Here is a 24,182-nt window from a genome sequence, read left to right as displayed (position 1 = left end):
GAAATTCTCCCTTTGTATGACCCAAAAGTTGTATGAAACTCTATTTCACTCAACCCATGTTGAGTGATTCAAATTGTTCCAAACCAACCTACTTGTTGAACCAAAAGCAACAAGTAGTTTTATCTCAAACATAGGATTCAAATTCCTATTTCCATCCATCCTTCCAACCCAAGTTGGAAGGGTGCAACCATCTCTTTGAACATCAAAATATTCAAAGACATTTATGAATTTTCAACTCATAAATTGCATATTCTCCCAACTCTCATCTAACTTCCAATCATAGGAGATTTCTCTTTTCTTTAGCTCGAAAAGCTAAAGGGAGTTATCCAACATTTAGCCCAAAAGCTAAATGTTGGGTTCCTACATTCTGTTCTTAGCTTCAAAAGTTAAGGAGAATTCTCCAACGCATAGTCCAAAAGCTATACATTGGACATTTTTCTTAAACCGAAAATCTAAGTAATCATTTTCATTTAATCAAATCAAGTGATCTTTCCTATGACATTTAAAATGCTAAATACATAGATGTCTCTTAGGAGTTATCCCTATTGTTGAAGTTCATCATACTCTATTGGATGAATTTCACAAAGTCCTAAGTGCAACCCTTAGGTATGTTCATCTTACCCTATTAGATAGACACTTCTCTTATCCAAACACTAAGAGAACTCCAAAACATCTAAATATCACTTAGGTTCTTTTGGATACAATTATCAATCATCTCCCCCAAAAGGTGGGATGTCTATATCATTGTATCATAGGATTCATAAGTAACATGCTTGCCCAAAAATAAATAGTGGTTACTTTATGAGTTCTTCATAACCCTTCTAATTATGAAACATTTAAAAATTAAATAAAATCTTTAAGTCACAAACAATTTAAAGTGAAACCACTCTTAGATAAAGATCAAATATCTTCATTCTAAAATAAAATCAAACACCCTTAGTGTGATATGCCACACATACCTCACACACTTAGGTGCACAGCACTCTAGGCATGTTAGGATTAGAATTTTTATTTTTCTGCGCATGTGTTTGATGTTGTGGAATGATTGTCTATTTGATTATCTGCGTTGTGGGCACTTGCCCTTAAGTGGATAGTGTAGAAATATATGTTCTTGTTGCAGGTGACCATATCTAAAGGGGGGGGGTGCTATAAATCATAAATATAAATTACTTGCATGACAGGTGTAGCTTAAAACCCTAAAAAGATGTGGTCAATAGGATAGAAGCAAGTGTTTGACACCCTTAGTGCTAAACAAAATATTAGTTGTGATTCTTTATTATATAAACTGTTTCTAATCCATTGCAGGTTTGAGTCTTTTATATTTTCTAAATGTATTTGAGAGAAGTAGGAATCATTTCAAACTTGTAGGGGTTTGGAGCAAAAGAAGGAAGTGGACTAGAAAGATGTACCTGCCAAAGATGAAGCCCTATGTCCATTCAGAAGTCAAGAGACTGAAGACTCCCCCACAAATAGAGTCTGTAAATTTAACTAGGTTGTATAATGGCATGCAACTCAGCTGTTAAATCTGATTGTAATAACTTGGACTCTATTTACATTCCTAACACTTTATTTATTTATAAAAGCATGTTTTGATTGTTTACCTTGATGTGCAATAGAAAAGCATGCCCTTTTTCCTAGATTATTTCCTTGCTTTTGCTTGGGTGTGGCCTGGACTGTTTGATGTGGTAGACTCTCAGGACAAAATAAGTTTTCTTCTTTTTAACATATAAATAATCTTAAAAAATGGAATTAGGCTTCATGTTTTTCAAATAAGAAAACTTTGCATGGCTCCCTTCAAGGAGCCAAGTTTTCAAAAATTTAAAATGAGCATGCATAGTTCAAGTGTGTTGCATGTAAAAAAACCCTCACTTAAGGATTATATAACAAAAATCTACTTTCTTTGTGAGTCTGTATTCTGCATACCCTACATACACAGTCATCTTAGCCTTAAAACTAAGTTGTAAGCCCTAATTCTTAAACAAAAATAGCTTTCCCACTCTTCATATCCATTGAGACCGGAATACATTGTTTAAAATCGATTAGGAGGGTCTAGCTGGTAGTCTTTTCTAGGCAGGACAATAAACTAGAGGTCGGGTAGGCTATGATTCATGTGAGGTGAAGCTTATAAGTCCCTTTTGCATATTGTTAAACTTTTATTTGAGGTACTACCTCTCGGTAGTCCTCACCTTAGTTTTAGGATTCGAGACAAATTGTTGATTCCAATCACCATGTAAGTCCTCACCTTCTGGGCAATTCCTCCAACATGTGTTGTTGGAATGTAAGCCCTAAACTTTTAATGAAAACATTAACTTAAACAAAAATTAGATTTTTAAAATATAAAGCCTAACATAGGATAGTTTGAGTACCTCTGAGTCTCCCTCAGAATCAAGTACTCTTACTTTTCTTTCCTTTGGCTCTCATCCCGAAATTGGATTCTAAGTTGATCACTTTTTCCTTGAATTTCCTAAAGGCCAAAACCTTTAAGCAAGACTTTCATGAATTTCAGAATCAAATTTTAGCAAACATTTAAATGACTTCCAAAAGCAAGAAAATCACTAGTTTAATCAAAAGTTTTCTCAAGCCAAATCTTGAGATGTAAGACGTCTGTACCCCAGAAATAAATAAACCCCATTCGACCAAACATTAAATGGGGGAATCCCTGTTTAAAATGATAAATTTTATCATTGAGTTTATAAGGAAATGATATTTTTATTATTCGGGTAATATTTCATCATTCTTATGTCGTACTCAATCATAAAGTATGCAATCCGTTTGAGGACTATAAAATTCTTCAACAGTAAGTCCCTATGGCTAAGGTATACCATTCACTCGATTATATGTGAAGATAATTGGTTAAGCTGCTTTTTGCCGATATTTTCCAACATTTTTTCATCGCTTGAAAGATTATACATTACATATGCTATTCAACTAGGCAATCCAACTCGTTAGCCTAAGAAATAAGCTTGGTCATACTTGAATCTGTTTGAATTTGCTACTAGTCACCTTGTCATCACAAAATCCTATCATGCATCACAAATCAAGTTTGATCCAAGATTTGGTTGTTCACTATGTCACCAATCCAATCAGCCTCAACAATTTCTTATATTAAAAGAAAATATAAACATAAAAAATTAGTGTTGTTACAATCTGCTCAACCAAAAAATTTGGTTCTCAAATATCGTACTTTTTGTCATCAAAGTGGTAAGGTTATTCATTCCTCATATCCTTTTTCTCATGTGGCTTTTTGTTCAGCTTGCTTCATCTAGCGAATCATGACTATAGGAATTTGTGTAGATCTAAAGGTCTCCTTGGATCCTCCCACATAATATCTCTTTTCATTCGATTTCCAAGCCGAATATGCTTTAGGTCCATACACTAGCATTCCATGTTGTCGATTACTAGAGGCAATCAAAGAAGCATTTCGTTTGGAAAGGCAGTTTATCAACACGAATGTATTCACGCACGTGAGCCAATTCTCTTCCTTAAATGAGTTGTTTGTACCTGTGAACTTTTTCGGTTGAAATTTCTTGGAGTGCTTCAAGAATTGTATCTTATTTATCAAATTGGTTTGTGTTTTGCCCACTTTCTATGACATACATAAATATAGTGAATGATCATATCATGACTTGTGGTGTCAATCTTATTGGTTGCATAATAGTTGTCACGCAAAATTAATCCATTTTTTGCGTTAACTCTCGAATTCACCACCAGTTTATCTTAATGTGTCATGTATCTTGGCAGCATTCAATTGACTCATGACATGATAATGTCACTTTTAATCAACAAGTGTTCTCATTTTCCTTGACCTTGTAGTGCCATTTGTCTTAAAAGATCAAATACAACAACAACAACATCAAGCCTTTGTCCCACTACGTGGGGTCGGCTACATGAATCCTTTTTCTCCATTGTTTCCTGTTAAAAGTCAAATTCTTGTTTAAATCTAATAATGAAAGACCATTTTTAATATTTTCTAACCTAGTCTTTATAGGTCTACTTCTACCTTTCTTAACATAAGTCAAATCTAATACCTCTAATTTCCTAACCGGGTCATCGGAAGGTAGTCGTTTTATGTGGGCAAACCATCTAAGGCGACTCTTTCTAATCTTATCTTCCACTTGCGCTACTCCAACCTTTTCACGTATATGCTCATTTCGTATCCTATCTCTAAGGATAAAGCCACTCATCCATCTGAGCATCCTCATCTCTGCTACACTTAACCTAGTATTATGCTTTTCTTTTAAAGGCCAACATTCGGCACCATGAAACATTGCAAGTCTCACCACCATCTTATAGAATTTTCCCTTAAGTTTGAGGGGAACGTTTCTATCACACAACAAGCCCGATGCATTCCTCCAATTCAACCTTCCAACTTGAATTCTGCTGATAATATCCCCCCATCTATTTCACCATCACTCTGAACAATAGATTCAAGATATCTAAAATGTGTACTCTTATTAATGACTTGATCGCCCAAAGCCACAATCCCCTCACTAGGTTTATTACTATTAAAATTATACTCCATAAATTCAATTTTAGATCTACTCAAGCGAAAACCTTTAGACTCTAAGGTTGACCTCCATAATTCAAGTTTACCTTCAACTCCCTCTCTAGTCTTATCAATAAGAAAATATCATTAGCAAAAAGCATACACCAAGGTACAAAAATTAAAAAAATTATATTAAAAAACTGTTTTATGAAGCAATAAGAAAGTCATCCCAAATACAGCCTAAGTCTAAGAAGTCAAAATCTAGACAAGAATCAAGTAATTTGTTTGTTTGATTAAGGCACTAGATGGTATTGAAGTGTCTAATAGCAGAGTTCTGGCATATTTCTTATGCATCCAAGTACTAAGCAGAGATGACAATGTTGCAAAGAGGTGAGGTAGAGATCCATTCTGCAGCACTTCAATTGATTGGGTTTGGAATTTTATATAGAAGTTACAGCATGAGTATGAGCCATTAACTTAAGTCCCATCATATTTAGGCTTTGTTTGGGACAAGTTTTTTGTTGCTTCTTAAAGCAGCTTTCTAATATAAAAATTTTAAGTTTCGTACTAAAAAGTTGCTTTAAGAAGCAACAAAAAAGCCGTCCCAAACGAAGCCTTAATTGGTTGGGAAGAGTATGCATGCCACCAGTCCAATCTGAACTGAAATATTTAAGGCAATGATATAAGTAGACTTAGATTACTGGCAGGAGATTGTTTGAGAATGGATCCTAGTGATATTTTCGACTAGGTATTTGGCTCTTTGTGAGTTGAATTTAATTTTAATTTGTCCACTCCGGCAAACTATTGCGGAGGGTGGATGAATTTTGCTTTAAGTAATTGATGGTTGGATTCCAAATTTTAAATATTTTTAGGATTTAGGGATTTTGGACTTTGGATTTTTGGATTTTTGAAATATATGGGTGGAGCTTGAAAATATATGTGAACCCCTCCGGTTGAGATAAACATTTAACATGGCCATCATTGGGGTGTTTGAGGTCTTTTCTATTTATATCTTGAACCTTGTCGACCCTATCAAATTACCGATAGGGGATCAGGTGTCGTAGGCTTCCTGCCTTTGCTTGTGAATTTCCCTTAATTATAGGCCTTGAAGGCCTAATATGAATGTATAAAATAAATATTCTGGTTAACTTTGTGACCGTATATTTATCTGATGGTTCGAACCCTGTCCACTCCTATTTATCTGATTAGGAGGATCGGGTTTTGTAGGCTTCGCGCCTTAGTGAATTCTCTTGATTATAGGTCTTGAAGGCCTAATATGAATGTATTTAAACAAATACACCGGTCAACACAACCGTGTATTTGCTTGGTAGTTCGAACCCTGTAGACTCCTATTAACCCGTATAGAAGGATTGGATTCAAACTTGAATTCACTTATTGACCCGCGCAGCATCCCTAGATGTCACGTGTGTACCAATAACACGCTCGCCGGGGCCCATGCAGGTTTTATGATTGCTTTTACCCCTTTTAGTGTACTTATGTGTATACAAACTACGGTGCACATGCATGAGTATTCTGGAAATATTTGTAAACGCCTTCTATCTGCTTGCATAGAAGTTGCGGATCCGGTGGCGTGGCGTAGCAGCTTTTGAATAGACTTGTTCGCTGCTTTGTACAGGTTGACTGTCGTGCACTACTTGCATGATTTATGTGGGTAGATGTAGTACACCAACGAATCTCCTGCTTTTGTCGTAGGAGCTTGCACTTGTTGTAGTACTTCAATATTTGCACACAGACAATATGTTGGATGCACGATTACTGTTCATCAAGAAATTTGCAAGCCTCTATAATCTTATCCAACTCAATATTCATAACTTAGTTGATTTGAGATTCACTCAATCTTGATTTGATCTGGCTTTCTCTTTCCAAAACTCATATAGAAATCAATAAGTGCTTTATCAATTATGTCGTCTTCCTTGTTTTCTGTTATTGGCTTGAAGAACCCACCACTTCTACCTTGGCTGATTGTATCCTTACCAATGCCTTACACTTCGAAATCAGTGACCAATATCTTGAATCAATAACTTGCATTTTTCACTGCATTACTGATTCTTACATCTAAAATGTGGAATGGATCTTTGGTATCAACTTATGATCAATAGCACCTAATGTGTTATCATCAACTTTGATTTGCAAATATGTTACTGTGTCTATATCACAGAATAATCCATTATAGATCTTTTGTATTTATCCGTAGATAGCACATCATATGTATGACAAGTCTTCTTTTATAATTTCGTAGGCATTTACTATTGTATTTATTTGTAAGCTAGCTCCATATCCATAAGAGACTGTTGTATGCATCTATAAGTAAGTGCAGTCCTTTGATTATTTGTAGGATACTATGTTTCTTGTATATGATCTTTTGGTGTCATTGAGAGTTTGTATGTCATCATGTGTTGGTTGTAGGAGAGTCATATTTCAACTTGAACTTAGTATGTGATCTTCAAACATTTCTTCTTTGCACTACCACTTTCTTTCTTTACATATACATATAGGAGATATTATTATTTGCGTACGATTGACCAAATATTTTGTCTTGCCATTGAATTGCATTTGGAATTACTTGATCAACACAAGCTTCATGCTCATTTATATCCACTTGAATGATTAAGATTCGCTTTCAAATTGAAGTGACGATCCCGTTATGAAATTTATTGCTCAAGAAATCATTCATCTTCAATTTGGGTTCATATTCAAGTTCATGCCAAATCCGTTTCATGTTCAAATTTATTTAAAGTCTTGCCCATTTTGTATCCAAGTTCCTTGTTGTCACAACTTCTAGCTCAGTTCATAGAAGTCAATGTTCAAGCTTATGAGTCTTCCTCATCTGATTCAAGTCAAATTTGTGTCTATTATGGTTCTAAATCAAATTTTACTTGAGTTCAATTTATGCAAGTTCACTTGAGCCCCAATCAGGTCCTTTGCATGAGTTCAAGTCCGAGTTCAAATAATAAGCTCAAGTTCTATATCCACAAATTTTAGTTCAATGTCAAAGTTTACTTTGTTCACTGTCTTCTGGAGTCTTTGCAGGTTCATTCAAGTTCTTACTTGAGTCTAGTTCAATTTCATTTTACTTGGGTTCAATTCTTTATCAAGTCATTTAGATTTTATTCAAAAGTCCAGGTTATTATTCTTTTGAGTTCAAACAGGTCCGAGTGCGATTGTATATTCACCCGAAATTTCGGCAGCCTCCCGGCGTCTCCCCCGTTTAGGTGAAAACTACAGAAAATTGGGCCTTTCCCACCACGCGCAATAAAGGCGTGTATGGTAGGTGTCCTCGGACGAGGACACTGCGGCCGTGATCTTTTCTCCCACCACGCACAATAAATGCGTGCATGGGGTCTTCGGTACCTGTTTTAAAAGACACAATTTGCTTTCCCGCCGCTCGGGGGTACTTATAAGTGACCCCGCCTCGTCGTAGGCGCCGCACCGGGGTCCCATCCCACCACGTACAATAAAGGCGTGTATAGGCGGTTTTACGGTGCACCACGAACGCCGAAGTAGAGTTTAGGTGATTGCCCGCCTCGTCGTAGGCGTCGGACCAGGGTCCCATCCCACCACGCGCAATAAAGGCGTGTATAGGCAGTTTTTCGGTTCGCCACATACAATGAAGGAGAGAATCTGTGTTTTAGATAATGCATACCTTCGCGGGGTTGTAGACGTTGGTACGTGGATCGAGGGAGAGAGCGAGAAAATTTAATTCATAATTAATTACAAATTATATATAATTAATTATATTTGACATATAATTAATTATATTCAGTTTATTATTAATTATAAATTAAAATATATAATTTATAATTAATGATAAACTAATTATAATTAATATATAATTAATTATATTTAATTTAAAATTAATTATAAATTCATTAGATTTATTTTACCATTAAGTTAAAAATATATAATTAATTATATTTAATCTATAATTAATTGCCTTACCGAGCATGTACCGAGCGTGTACCACTCATGTACCGAGCATATACTCATGTACCGCTCAGTACCGAGCGTGTACCGAGCATGTACTGCTCAGTACCGAGCGTGTACCGAGCATGTACTGCTCAATACCGAGCATGTACTCATGTACCGCTCAGTACCGAGCGTGTACCGAGCATGTACTGCTTAGTACCGAGCGTGTACCGAGCATGTACTGCTCAGTACCGAGCGTGTACTCATGTACCGCTCAGTACCGAGCGTGTACTGAGCATGTACTGCTCATAACCGAGCGTGTACCGAGCATGTACCGCTCAGTACCGAGCGTGTACTGAGCATGTACTCCTCGGTACCGAGCATGTACTGAGCAGTACCGAGCATGTACAATCTGATGAAGCGAGACATGAAGCAAATAACGGGAAGAAAGATCGTTACCTAGCCGTGAAAAAAGAACCGAGGATTACAGGAAGCTGGAGAAGAAGAAGCGAGACATGAAGCAAATGACTGGAAGATTACGGGAAGAAAGAGAAGAAGAAATAAATCGTTACCTTCGATCACCTCCAGTTATGTTCGAACTCGACCGAACTGTGGTCGTCGAAGTCGACGGAGTTCGCCTTTCAGTTCTCACCAGAAGCAGAAGCAAGTATGTTACCCTAATACTCGACTCTTACACGGCTCTCACCGCTCGGTCTATATACTTACAAATCGAAGCGGTGCCTCGTTTCGCTTCGAGGCGTTACGAACCGAAGCCTACGCCCTATGCGAAATAAGCGCACGCTCCGCCAAATCCAACGAGGCGTAAGCCTCAACGCGCAAATGCTTCACCTCGCCTTGAGTCGCGTCTCAGTGTGTACGCCTCTTCCGCCTTTTTAATCGTTGGATGAAACGTCTAGTTTGGTGTCTATTTGGATGTTGCCAAATAGATCTAATTAGCTGACCGTTATTGACTTACGAAAGTGTTCTTTACACATTAAATAGTACTCAATGAAATAGCTCATTATGCACATGGAAGTTTAGTAGGGTATGGGCAAATGGCATGTGTTTTCAAGTATCATAATAAAAAGTACAATCATGAAGAGAAAATTGGTTCACATAACTATGAAACAATGAATAAGCATGTCATGTTATAGTAAGTCTTTTCCTATAAGCATTCAAACAATCATGATATATATCAATAAGGTTCATATGTATACGATACATTCATTCATTATAATAACAAGTAAAATCATGAAGAGAAAATCCATTCATATAACTATGAATCATTGATTATAACAAGTCTTTCCTATAAGCATTCAAACAATCATGATATATATATCGATAAGGTTCATATGTATACCATTCATTCTTTCATGACTTTGGATCATTCTTGTTCATTCATGATGGTTACCAAATTTTATGAGGTACACTTTGAGTCGAAGCCTGGGAAACCCCATCAATTCCCATGTGAAAAGACTTTCTTTCTAATACTGATTACAACTGCCTTCCATGAGAGTGTTTCCATTGAGATTGGTTGGTCCACTATAAGTTAACCAAAAATAATAATAATACTACCAAACACATTTCATTCATTTATATGTTATTATTTGTTTAATTTACATGAAAATTCAAGCAGTGATGGGCTATGAAGAGATCTATGCATACCAATCAGAAAAATTTCACATTATGAACAATTCATATGGGAATGTATGATAATCATGGAAGTGTAAAACATGCTAAAAATTAATGGTCTAAGAACTTCCACCCAAGTGTAGACATGAAGGGTTGATGTAGTGTGGTCTAGGCTCCTCTTTTAATATGTATTTGGTCGGACTGATTTTCCTTCTTTAGCTCTATTAGAAGTTAGAACAATCCTTCCCGTTGGCTCCCCATGATCTCAAGAAAAATGGTAGGAACCTAAGTAAACAATAATATTTTCCTTTACACTAGATCAACTTAAATAGGCTAGGGAGCATGTTCATTGGTTGCCTTCAAAGGATCACTAGCTCTCTAATATGAAGAATGGTCCTAAATAAGATGAGAATACTTACTCTCTAATATCAAGGCCGTCCAATAGTTACTATATGTTATTATTTTTCACAGGATCTTTTATCCCACTACACTTGGGTTATAAGGGATGAATTGGTGGGAGAATTAATCTACTCAGGACAAATAGATTGGACGGGGAAAACTAAATTTGTTGAACACATAAAGTACATTTGTTTAAATATAATAACCTTCTATTTTATATAATGAATAAATATGCTTAGTATATTTATTTGTTATTATGTACTATTTTGATAATCAATAAAAATATAGCTATCATTTATATATTTTTTACACATTTCAAAATATATACAACAACAACAATAAGCCTTTATCCCACTATTCGGGGTCGGCGACATGAATCCTTTTTCTCCATTGTGTCCTGTTAAGAGTCTAATTATCATGTAAATCTAATAAAGAAATATCAATTCTAATATTTTCAAACTAAATCTTTTTAGGTCTACCTCCATATTTCTTAATATAAATCAAAGCTAATACTTCTACTTTCTTAACCGAGTCATTGGAAGGTTTCCGTTTTATGTGACCAAATCATATAAGGTGACTCTCTTTAATCTTATCTTCCACTGGATCTACTCCAAATTTTTCAAGCATATGCTCCAAGTGTCCCTAATTGAATCCATAGAGAGTACAAATGCTGACTTTAACAAGTAGCTAAAGCTATAAAAAGAAGCACCTTGGATGAGATCTACAAGTGTTCCTTAAAACTAGAAATATTTTAAATATTTATTTGGGTCGACATCATACTGCGTACCGAGATTCCCAAGTAAATGTTTAAAATTTTTTGCCATAATGCAGCTAAAGGAAGTAAGAATGGAAGATCATTCGTAAATTGAATGTGCTATCTGCATATAATACAATTTGAGCAAGATACTATTGATTTTAGAGGCAGTAAAGTCCCGTCATATGACGAATCTACAAAGCTCAGACAAATTCTGAACAACGCTTATGTATATACGGCAGAAAGATCACATCCATACAGAATTATGGCAAAGAAGAATGTTGATTATTTACAAAAAGGTTATAAACTAAAGTGACAGTGGTGCCAAAAGAAAAATAGAAAGTGGCAGTGCTATATACTATTGTCAATCTACGAGGTAATATTCTAGGATCTTAGTATGAAGTGTTCTATCACTACCCCATGGATCTCTACTTGACCAAGAGCAAATATATCAATTATACTGAAGATTACAAATGCATCTAAGGATCCATAAAGGCACAAAGATGGACTCTTGAAGATCTATAGAAGGAAAATCTTAGTGTGACATCCGAACAAACTTTTGGAGATCTAAAAGAAGAACAGAAAGTGGTAGTGCTATATACTATTGTCAATCTACGAGGTAATATTCTAGGGATCTGAGTATGAAGTGCCCTCTCACCACCCCATGGCTCTCTACTTGACCAAGAGTAAATATATCAACTATACTGAAGATTACAAATGCATCTAAGGATCCATGAAGGCACAGAGATGGACTCTTGGAGATCTATAGAATGAAAATTTTAGTGTGACATCCAAGTAAACTTTTGGAGATCCACTAAATAAAAATCTTAGTGTGAAATCCAAGCAAACTTTTAGAGATTCACAAAAAGGAAGACCTCTATGTGACATCTAGAGTAAATATTTAGAGAACTATATGGTCAATCAATATACAACAAATGTGATTCGCTCTAGACGCTTACCACATTTATTAGGGAGCATTTGTTGACCCTATTAAACAGCCAAAAGAAACAAAAAAAAGAAGGAAATACCTGCTGTAATACCGTACAAATCCACAAATCCCGCAAGAAATCCTGTACAGTCCTACAGCTTGGCGCCGTTTACGTCGCTTCTCCGCACAAATCCACAAATCCCGTAAAGTCCTATAGCTCGGCACCGTTTACATCGTTTATCCGCGTTCCTGTTCAAACCCCGCTCGAGGTCCATCCTTGTCTATAAAACACGAACAAAATGGAGCCTTCGGGCTACTACTCGCGAATCCCACACGGAAGCCTTGATCCCTTCCTCTCGCTCATTTCCTTCCACTTCTGAAGCCGACACCTCCTACTGCCCTAGGTCCGCCGAACTTCCTCATCTCGACGCCTCATTCGAAGATGTTACTACTTGTCGAATTGGAAGTAGCCATTAGAGCTCGCTGGATTGCGAACAAGACTTGTTCGACCCTACTCCTGCGACTGAAACCTCCCGACATCCCGTTTCCTTCGATCTAGAGAGAGAGAGAGAGAGAGAGAGAGAGAGAGAGAGAGAGAGAGAGAGAGAGAGAGAGAGAGAGAGAGACAGAGAGAGAGAGAGAGAGAGGAGGGGAGACTAGCCTACCTCCTCCGTTGTTGTCCGACTTTGCACCTTTAACGACTTTCCCTTCCTACCAAATTAGAAGTCACAACATTTAATCGGAAGCCAGAACAAGAGTTTGCTAGTTGTGAAGGTAAGATAATCTCTTGCACACGCGCCTTCGACGACGTTCCCCTCTTGTTGGACCGGGAGCTACGACATTTCTAATATGAAGCAAAGGTTGGGAGCTTGCTTGATCGAGCGTAGCCATCTCCCTTCCTTCCGTGTGCTTTTTCGGCTAAATCACTTGAAACAGAGAGTTAAACTCTCCGTTAACCCTGTTTAGCAGGATTTGACTAAATCTGACTCAAATCAAGCATTAATCCTGCTCAAATAAGTATTAATTTTACTATTATTATTATTATTATTTGGGATTAATTATAATTGGTTTTTAATTAATCTTAAATTAAATTTAATTAATTTATAATGAATCTTAAATTAAATATAATTAGTTATAAATTAAATATGACTAATTATAATTAATTTATAATTAATTATAAATTAAATTCAATTAATTTATAATTAATCTTAAATTAAATATAATTAGTTATAAATTAAATATGACTAATTATAATTAATTATAGATTAAATTCAAATAATTTATAATTAATCTTAAATGAAAAATAATTAATTATGTATTAATTGTAATTAATTATAGTTAATTTTTAATTAATTATAAATTAAATCTAATTGATTTGTAATTAATTTTAAATTAAATATAATTAGTTGTAGATTAAATATAACAAATTATAATTAATTTATCTGTAATTATAATTTAAGTATACTTGCCTTAATATGCATGTCAACACCCTCACTGGCCGCCAAGGTATAATCCCTTAACTTTAAAACTCGGAGAACCCGCCTTCAAGGCTTGCAATGCGACAAAACGACCATCTATACATGTTTTTATTAGCATGGTGGGAGGAAGTGCGTCACGGTGCTTGCAACGAGACGGGTAATCACCTAAGCCCCATTTTGGCGCACCAAAAAATCTCCTATACACGCCTTTATTGCACATGGTGGGATGGGAATCCAGTGCGATGCTTACGGCAAGGCGGGGTTACTTATAAGTACCCTCGAGTGGGAGAAAAGTCGACCTGTTTTTAAAACAGGTACATTCAAAGACCCCATACACGCCTTTATTGTGCGTTGTGGGAAAAGGCCACGGCCGTGGTGTCTAAGGACACCTACAATACACGCCTTTATTGTGCGTAGTGGGAAGGCCCAGACTCCTGTAGTTTTCCTCTAAACAGGGGAGACCTCGGGAGGCTGTCGAAATTTGGACTGAAGATACAAGTACTTGGACTTGAGCTTGATTGAACTCAAAGGACAATATAGGACTTGTGGACTTGATACAATCGACTTAAATGAACTGAAATCTAAATGAATATGAACTTCAACGAATCAGAAGGACTTGAATTTGAATATGCCATGAGAAATCGAGCTTTAACTTAGCAAACAAAAAAATCACATCAATACAAATGCTAATTAAAGACTTAGATCACCAACAATCAAGCAAAAGACTCGTGGACTTCAACATAACGTCCAATATATCTACAAGCAAGGATCAAGTGAAAAAGGACAATAGGGGATCTATATGAACAATGAAATGAAGTTGAATTGGACTCGAACATGAACTTTAGCTGGACTGTTGAGAACTTGAGCTTAGATGAACTAAATAAAGAACTTGAACATGATTGTAATTTGAACCTAAGTGAATGATAAACTCAAATTGAATTCAAATAATTTGAAGCTCAATCTGAATTAGATGACAAAGACTTGCAAATTCAAGCTTAAGTTGAATGATCAAAAGAAACGTTGGGCTTGGACTTAAATGAATGATGGGGAGCAAACCCAAACAAATATGCAAGGATTTGTGTCAAGACTTCAAATGAACATGATATGCTCATGAGCAAACAAGATGCTTGTGAAGAATCACTCTACATGCTATAAACCACGGATGGAGATAAGGAGCTTGCAAATACTAACTCACAAGTAACAATAAAATTCATGCAATCAGTTGACTCAAAATGGGTGCAATGACTAAAAAGACATACAACGAGTGCAACCCATTCACAAGCGAATGTTAATTGGAAAGCACAATGATATGGTTGCAATCAAAAATACCAAACTTCATTAAGATATTGATTGTCACATGGATTGGAATGCAAATGTTATCAAGCAAATTCACCACATAAGATTTGAATCATCTCCACATGACAATGGAAGATTTGCGATGTTCAATACGATTCGTTTGTAATTAACATTCAATAGTGATTGTAGAGAATGCGATGATCTGCTAGCATACAATAATAGTTAACATACAACGAGTGTAGTGATCTCCCTATACTCGACAATTAATTAGCTTGCCCAAGAATGCACTAATCTGCTTGCAATCAATAACATGAGGTTTTCATCAAATACTAAGAGATTATCAGGCACACAAAGAAATGCTATCAGTTGCATACAAAGTGAAACAACAAATCCATGATGAATTTGAACTCCTACTAATCATTGTAGGAAGCTCTTCTGTGAAGTATGGTGCTTATGAGTAATAATGAAATATCTGTAATACGTATAATCTCTATACAAACATGGATGTACGTATTACATGCTATTTGTAGGTAGATACAAAAAGACTTCAGTAAATGCAGTATCCTGTAGTCAATTTTAGTCTGTGAAGGAATACATCTACCTGCATACCTGTTGTAATGACGGATGTACTGTATGGGCCAAAGATCATAGCAAAATATATAAAGAATGTAACAAATACAAGTTCCTATGAACTTTTATAGGAAACCTGTTATACACTTAACATGCCATCTCTAAGAAGAAAGCAAGGGAACTATAGTATATAGCAATACCTACTGGTGAAAGAAGTAGATTTGTTAGTGCACTATAATCCATATGCAAAAAGTAATAAGTAGTGCACGACAATCTACTTGTATAAAACAACAAACAACTCAATTCAGAAGCTGTTACGTTATGCCACTTGATCCGCAACATCTATGTAAGCGGACATAAGGCATTTACAAAAGTTTCAAGAATGCCCTCGCACGTGTACTGTAATTTGTATACAAATAGGTACACAAAATGGGCAAATTCAACCACAAAGCCTGCATTGGCCCCGACGAGCGTGTTTTCGATACACATGTGACGTCTAGGAATGTTGCACGGGCTAAATGATGAATCTAAGTTCAAACCTAATCCTTCTCGACACGGTTCAAACCATTAAATAAATATGCGGTTACGAGGCCGTCCGAGATATTTATTTTATACATTCATATTAAGCCTTCAAGGCCCTTTATAAGAAAGATTCATCGATAAAATCATGACGAATGTGTTACAAGTACACGCGTGATGTATAGGGATGCTACGCGGGTCAATAAGTGAATTCAAGTTCGAACCCGATCTTTTTATGTGGATTAATAGGAGTCGTAAGGTTCGAACTATCAAACAAATATACGCCAGTATATTTGTCATAATACATTCAAATTAGGCCTTTGAGGCCTATACCAATGAGAATTCATTAATAAAGGCACAAAGCCTATGACGAACCCGATCTTCTGTCAGCAAACTGACAAAGTCAACAAGGTCAAATCAATGAAACTTTCAATTGACCGCACTCACCCTGATGATGGCTGTGTTGAATGCAAATCTCAACCGGAGGGGTCCATTCCAAATAATTCAAAATGCCTCCCCAATGTCTAAAAGTTCAAAATTCTCAAAATCCCAAAATCCCATTGATATTTAAAATTGAAATATATCCATCAAATGTTTTAAAGCAAAATCCATCCACTTTTTGCAACAGTTTGCTGGGTAAACAAATTAAAATTTACTTTAGCTCACATTGAGCTAATGTCTAGTCGAAAATATCACTAGGATTCATTCTCAAACAATCTCTTGCTAGTAAGGACGTGGTATGTGTCCTCTAACTGGCATTTTTGCTGCCAAATGGCACCGCAGGATAAACGGTTATGATGCAGACCCTTATGAATCAAATGGTTTTGCCGCCAAATGGCACCATGAAATACCAGTTATGCCAGAGGCATTACGTTCCTTAGTGTCAACAAATTTTTGAGATATGAATCAATAGGATATGCTCGATAGGGCACAAAGCCCTCTGTTAGCTAAGGTGGATTCAAATTTGTCCTCTTAGGCAAATACACACCCAGGTTTAAGAACTTCCACCCAAGTGTAGACCTGAAGGGTTGATGTAGTGTGGTATAGGCTCCTTTTTTACGATGTATTTGGTCTAACTGACTTTCCTTCTTTAGCTCTATTAGAAGTTAGCCCGTTGGCTCCCATGATCTCAAGAAAATGGTAGTAACCTAAGTACACAATAATATTTTCCTTTACACCAGATCAACTTAAATAGGCTAGGGAGTATGTTCATTGGTTGCCTTTAAAGGATCACTAGCTCTCTAATATGAAGAATTGTCCTAAATAAGATGATATTACTTACTCTATAATATCGAGGCCGTCCAATAGTTACTATATGTTATTATTTTTCACTGGATCCTTTATCCCACTACGTTTGGGTTATAAGGGATGAACTGGTGGGAGAATTAATCTACTCGGGACAAAATAGATTAGATGGGGAAATTAAATTTGTTGACAGCATAAAGTACATTTGTTTAAATATAATAACCTTATATTTTATATAATGAATAAATATGCTTAGTATATTTATTAGTTATTATTTACTATTTTGATAATCAATAAAAATATAGCTATCATTTATATATTTTTTACACATTTCAAAATATATACATCAACAACAATAAGCTTTTATCCCACTATATGGGGTCGGCGACATGAATCCTTTTTCTCCATTGTGTCTTGTTAAGAGTAAATTTCTCATCTAAATCTAATAAAGAAATATCATTTCTAATATTTTCGAACTAAGTCTTCGTCGTTATAAGCAACTGGAACGAAGCTGTTCGGTTGCTCTGGCTCACGAATCAGCCTGCTTCCCCTCTCTGCTCCTCCAATTTTGCTCTGTCTCTGCCAAACTCCACCAGGTCGAAATCCCTCTACCAACTCAACTCCACTTCCCACGCCTCTTCCACCTCCTCCATTAGCCGATAATTCTTAGGCCTAAACGAAGTCCTCAAACTCCTGCATCCATCTCCTCCAGCCTCTCCGAGCATACCCGATCTCCATCCATCTTTGTCATAACCCGTCAACTGGCCTCCTCTTCTGCGACTTGTTCATGACCGACCTTACCCCACCCCCTCCTTCAACCGAGAGAGAGAGAGAGAGAGAGTAGACTTAAAATAGTAATAGTATAAATATAAGTATACATGTATGTATATATACATATACATATATGTATGTGTGTAAAAAAAAGAGGAAAAAAGATAAATGATTTTGTGCACTCTTTTATCGCCGCCCCGCAAAGGTATAAATTTTTTAACTCAAAATCCTTCTCTCGTGGCTTGCAACGGTGTGGCAAACCCCCTACGCGCTCACGTAGCGTAGTAGGGAAGGAAACCGGCGCAGCGCATGTGACGACTTAAACATCCTTCTTCAATGCTAGCGACGAGCCGACAAACTCTCTACGCGCTCATATAGCGTAGTAGGGAGGGAAACCGGCGCGGCGCTTGCGGTGAGGGGGATAAAAAAATATAAAAATAAAAATACAAAAATAAGTACCTCTGAATGCTCAAGTAGTGCAGAAGGGGGAAAAATTGTGCTCAGAACCCTTAAACGCTCATGTAGCGGGCGGGGATAAAATAAAAAATATATGCAACTGCGGTGTCATTTGACACCTACCTGAAGTGCTCACGTAGCGTCGTGGGGAAGGCTTCCTCTTGATTTTTCCCTTAAATGGGGGAGGCGCCGGGAGGCTGCCAAAATTTTGTATGAAATAAGACAATGAGTTGAACAAAAATGAACTTGGACTTGGACTTGATTGAACTTAAAAAGAACAAATGCAAGGAACTTTGACTTGAGATTGTAGTTTGGGACAACTACAAAGAAATTGAACTTGAACTTGAACTTAGATTTGAACGATATTTGGACTGCAGGGGACCTAATTTGAAACAGAACTTGAATGCAATCAATAAATAATTATTAAATTAATGAATGCTCAATCACGACAAGCATATAACATTAAGTGGCAATCATAATCATTCAAATAAAGATCAACGAATGAGTGGAAAATTCTATATTGAAGTCTTAATGAGCTTGATTTGTAGTTTAGCTCACAATAAAGGATCTATATGAATGTGACAAATAAAGTGGAGCTGAAATAGACAAGCTTTACAAATATGAGTTGATATATCAAACTCATGCAAGCACTACTCATTCATGAATGACAATGAAAGCTCCAACAATTGATCTCTTTTTGAGATGATTACAACACGCAAGCATTGAAAATCTTCAAGCACGCAGATACCGGCTTGTAAGCAAACGAAGACTTTTGGTGTATGGAATCCCCAACATCTCATTCATAAATGATAAAGTCATAAGGAACATGACCATAATGATTTGATGACAATCCAACTCCGACCAAGTTCTGAATGTCAAGTTGAATAAGATTATTGAGGCTTACGAGTTCTCGATGAATTAGTGATCTCCGAAGCTTACACTGATGATTGCATAGGACTCAAAGGTGAAGGACATATGGTGCACACCAGCTCCTACGAGTTGTTGTAGGAGACCGTCATAAACACTAACCATCACCTACAAAGAAAATGTGAAGATCTGCAATACATACGGGTTCTCTACGAATACAGATGTATGCACCACATTCCACTTATGAGTAGATGCAAAAAGACTTCAGTAAATGTAGTATCCTAAAGTCAATTCCAGCCTGTGAGGAATACATCTACCTGCCTACTTGTAGCAGTGACGAATGTACTACAGGAGCCTAATATCACAATAAAGTGCATAAAGAATATGATAGATACAAGCTCCCACAAGCTTCTGCTGGAGCCCCGCTATGAATATTACATACAATCTACGAACAAATGCCAAAGAACTACGATGAATGCAAATATCAACAAACATAAAGCTAGAGATTTGTTAGTGCACTATAAACTACCTGCAGAAAGCAACAAGTAGTGCACGACAGTCTACCTGTACAAGACAGTAAATAACTCAACTCCAAGCTGCTGCAAAACGCCACCGGATCCGCAACATCCATGCAAGTGGACATATGGTGTTTCTAAATATTTCAAAATATCCCCACACATGTATCATAATCTATATGCACATAGGTACACTAAATAGGGGTATACAATCAAGAACTCGTATGGGCCCTGACGAGCGTGTCATGGGAACACATGTGATGTCTATAGGGATGCTGCGCGAGTCAATAAATTTGAGCCCGATCCTCCTAAGCGACTAAATGGTAATCGACAAGGTTCAACAAAATAACTATAAAATGCCCCCAAACACCCGCATGTGCCCCGACGAGCGTGTTATGGGTACACACGTGACGTCTAGGGATGATGCGGGGTCGACAAGTGAATTCAAGTTCGAACCCGATCCTTCTATACTGATCAATAGGAGTTGATAGGGTTTAAACCATCAAATAAATATACGGTTGTGCCGACCAATATATTTGTTTTAATACATTCATATTAGATCTTCAAATCCTATAACAATATGAATTCACTAATAAAGACACAAAGCCTACGAAACCCAATCTCTTATCGACAAGATGATAGGGTCAACAAGGTTCAAGCTTTAAATGTAAATGATCCCAAACACGCCGATGATAGTCGTGTTGAATGCAAATCTCAATCAGAGGAGTGCTCCAAATATTTCAAATGCCACCCAAATACCCATGAACATCGCAAAATCCAAAAAAATATTTAAAATTGAAATAATCGATCAACACTTGAAGCAAAATTCATCAACCCTCCGCAACCGTTTACCGAGGTGGACAAATTAAAATTTACTTTAGCTCATATAGAGCTAAATGCCTAGTCGAAAATATCACTAGGATCCATTCTCAAACAATCTCCTGCCAGTAACGATGTGGTAAGTGTCCTATAACCAGTAATTTTGCTGCTAAATGGCACCGCAGGATAAACGGTTATGACCCGGGGCCCTATGAACCTAGTGGTTTTGCCACCAAATGGCACCCCGAAATATCGGTTATGACCAGAGCCAATACGTTCCTTAGTGGTATCAACTCCTAGAGATATGAATCGATAGGATATGATCGATAGGGCACAAAATCCCATGTTAGTTAAGGTGGATTCAAATTTGTCCCCTTAGATAAATATTCATCCCAAGTCTACAAGGTCCCCTTGTACGAAGCAACCATGGCTGCCGACAAGGATCCTTCTATCAGGTTGGGTCGACTACCTCCTCTGACTAAGTAGACCAAGGACCACGATGGCTCGGGATGACGGAACCATGGGATCTTGATTGGGTCCTTCATCCATTCCCCTACCATCCGGTTTAAGAGCAAGGTGGTGAAAATTTCCAATTTTAAATATCAAACCTTCCAAATTCAAATCCATGCTGCTACTATATGCCAGATACCACATCTCTACGTATCTGATTGATGACTAGCCTTAACCGAAAGTTCTCTCTCGTTATCTGGAGGGGTAATTAACTGTAGGGGCTTGCGCCTATAGGAAACCAGAACTCAGATCATAAAGTCCTCACAAAATGAGGGTGAAATCTCTGGGTAGTGTCTTATCTACAAACCCATATGCCTTCCAAAATTTACCGCGGAACTTAACTCCGTTAAAACTCCCTCGCTGAAGAAAAGCAATTAGCGGGTGGAGGCCGGGGCCGAATTTTCGGAGCCCACACCTCCATAATTCAAGTTTAGCTTTAACTCTCTCTTTAGTCATATTAACAACAAGAATATCATCATCGAAAAACATACACCAGGGTACAACCTCTTGCAAATGTCTAGTGAGAACATCCATGACTAAAGCAAAAATATATGGGCTTAATGCTGATCCTTGATGTAATCCAACTGAAATATGAAAATATTTGGTCAAATCACCTTGTGCTTGAACACAAGTAACAGCTTATGCATACATATCTTTAATGACTTGAATATAAGCATTATTAAGCCCTTTCTTATGTAGAACTCTCCATAGCACTTCTCTTGGAACTTTATCATATGCTTTCTTAAATCAATAAAAATCATATAAAAATATGGGATGTTTACTAAATATTTTGTTTACATTAAAGGTAAATTCCTTATTTCTTTGCTTTATTATTTAAGTAGAGATTGATGATTGGCCACATATCACCTGATATGAAATTATCATTTCGTTTAAAAAATTTAAGGCTTTCCCAAACTTGGTCGTGCGAGAGATAATAAAATTTTTGGATTAATTTTGTAATGGTGATGTTAAAGGTTATAACAATGCTTTAAAAATCGGACCGGACCGGCAGGTCTGACCGGTTCAACCGTGAACCGGTCTAAAGGCCGGTTCGATTCAACCTAAGAACCGGCCTAGCATCAAACTGGCCGGTTTTGTCATGAACCGCCGGTTCAACCGGTGAATCGGTGGATCGATCACGGTTCTCTTCAACCAACCAGTTCAACTTTTGTATTTTTTAATATTTAAATTTTAAATAACTTATTTTTAAATATTAAAAAATATTTGAAATTTAATTTCAAATTTGAAATGCTTAATTTTAAATTAAAAAATTCCAAACAAGCATTTCATGAAGTTTCATCTCTTTACATGATGTACTACTTCTTTCAAGCTCAAAAGTCAATATAAAGTAAAAAATTAAAAATTATTTATATTAAACTTATTAATTCATTTGTAAGTTAATTTTTTGTTAAATTTAAAATTATATAAGATATTAGTAATGTGTGAATTCAATTTATTGTCTAATAAAAAAATTATATTATTATATGATTTTTATGTCATCAAAATTTTATTTATTACCTCATCCGGTTCGACCGGTTGAACTGTGAACCGCTCTCTACCGGTTCGTTGGCCGGTCCGGTTTTCACAACCTTGGATTATAAGGTTATATTGGTCGTGCGAGAGCAAATCTTATTGTTTCTCATTCTTAATATAAGAAATACTAAGAAGGAATAAATATCATATTTGCTAATTTTTTGTCGACAGTGAAGGCATTTTTCTTATTTCATTAAGTTATTTATACCAGCAAAGATATTATTAGCGGCCGCGTATTATTCTAAGAAATCTATCACTTGGTGATCTAAAAAAAATGATACAGGTTATATTATACTTAGTCGTGTGAGTAATTTCTGAAAGGACGAAGCTTATTTGAATTTTAACATCTCCTAATATGATAAGAAGCACTAAAAAGGAATAAAGATTAGCTATGCAAATCACACGTGTGTCACGTCAATCAATTCTATTGTTTCCCATGCAATTAGGTTGTCCACGCGCCTTTATACCAAACAATAGCTTGGAAATTAAAAAATATATATATACAACATTCACGTATCCCTCATCCGTTGATCAACGCACTCTTCATTTGGTGCTAAATAAAATTACAAAAGCTATATTAATTTGACATACCTGTGAGAAATGCTATATATTTTGGTATAAATTTGATATAAGTATCATCAAAGGGTACATTCGGAAATGCCAAATTGTTCTCATCGAATTCTAGATTTTCATATTATATAAGCACTTTTTTTTTTTTTTTTTTCCTTGTGGAATTAATCAAATTGTTGCTAGTCGGAAGTTTTGGATGACTAATGCTTGACATTCGTTCGCCCCAGGAGTAACACCTGCTGAGAAGCTCTTAGAGATGTACAACAGAGATTGGGGATGCAGTGTAGATCCAGTTTTCCAGGAATTGTTATATTAGCTTTTTTTTACCCCTAAATTTTCCCTATTTTTTTCTTGGGAATAAACTACGATTGTCTTACATCTCAAATAATTGAGCTCTGGTCTCTAGCTGCCTATTTCTGCTGCTTTGGACGGAAGCAAGCATGTTATTGTCGATAGCTATCAACCAAGAATTTGTAAACTGAAATCTTAATATTGGTTTCCTGTCTTTACCAGCAGAGATAGTTTGGTAAACTTTAGTGAAACTATTGTTGTTGGCGATATCCTCTTATATTCTGAAACAACCGATTTTTCACTCTTGGAACAATATGTAATATATGATATAAGTAATTCTGCTGCCGTTTTTTTTTTTTTTTTTTTTTTGAAACTGCAGAAGCTTTTATTCCAGAAAAAAAAAAAAAAAAGATGCAGGACTAAGTGAGAGATAATCTATCACGCTCATCCTTCAACATTGAAAAGAGTTGAAGGGAAATTATTGTCTAACAAATCCAACCATAAAAAATTCCCTAGTATAGAAAAAGAAGCACAAAAATCAGCTATTTTATTATAAGATCTAGGAACATATTTTTTTTGAAATCGGAAAGAAGAATATTCTTTGTCCGTGGAGCTT

At 36.3% G+C, this 24,182-nt stretch overlaps 1 protein-coding gene across 3 annotated transcripts in view; it reads left to right on the top strand.

The window, feature by feature from the left end:
• Positions 1-23,905, top strand: part of LOC110092179 (glutamate--cysteine ligase, chloroplastic) — a 97,458-nt gene extending 73,553 nt beyond the window's left edge. For all 3 annotated transcript variants that reach the window (XM_020816600.2, XM_020816598.2, XM_020816599.2), the window contains exon 16: positions 23,503-23,905. In XM_020816600.2, coding sequence (XP_020672259.1) covers positions 23,503-23,591 — 89 coding nt within the window. In that variant the 3' untranslated portion in view covers positions 23,592-23,905. The remainder of the gene's footprint in view (positions 1-23,502) is intronic.
• The last annotated feature ends 277 nt before the right edge of the window (positions 23,906-24,182 follow it).

This window comes from Dendrobium catenatum, unplaced genomic scaffold (assembly GCF_001605985.2).
Source record: "Dendrobium catenatum unplaced genomic scaffold, ASM160598v2 fragScaff_scaffold_1477, whole genome shotgun sequence".
NCBI lineage: Eukaryota > Viridiplantae > Streptophyta > Magnoliopsida > Asparagales > Orchidaceae > Dendrobium > Dendrobium catenatum.
This window is presented reverse-complemented; position numbering and strand designations above follow the sequence as displayed.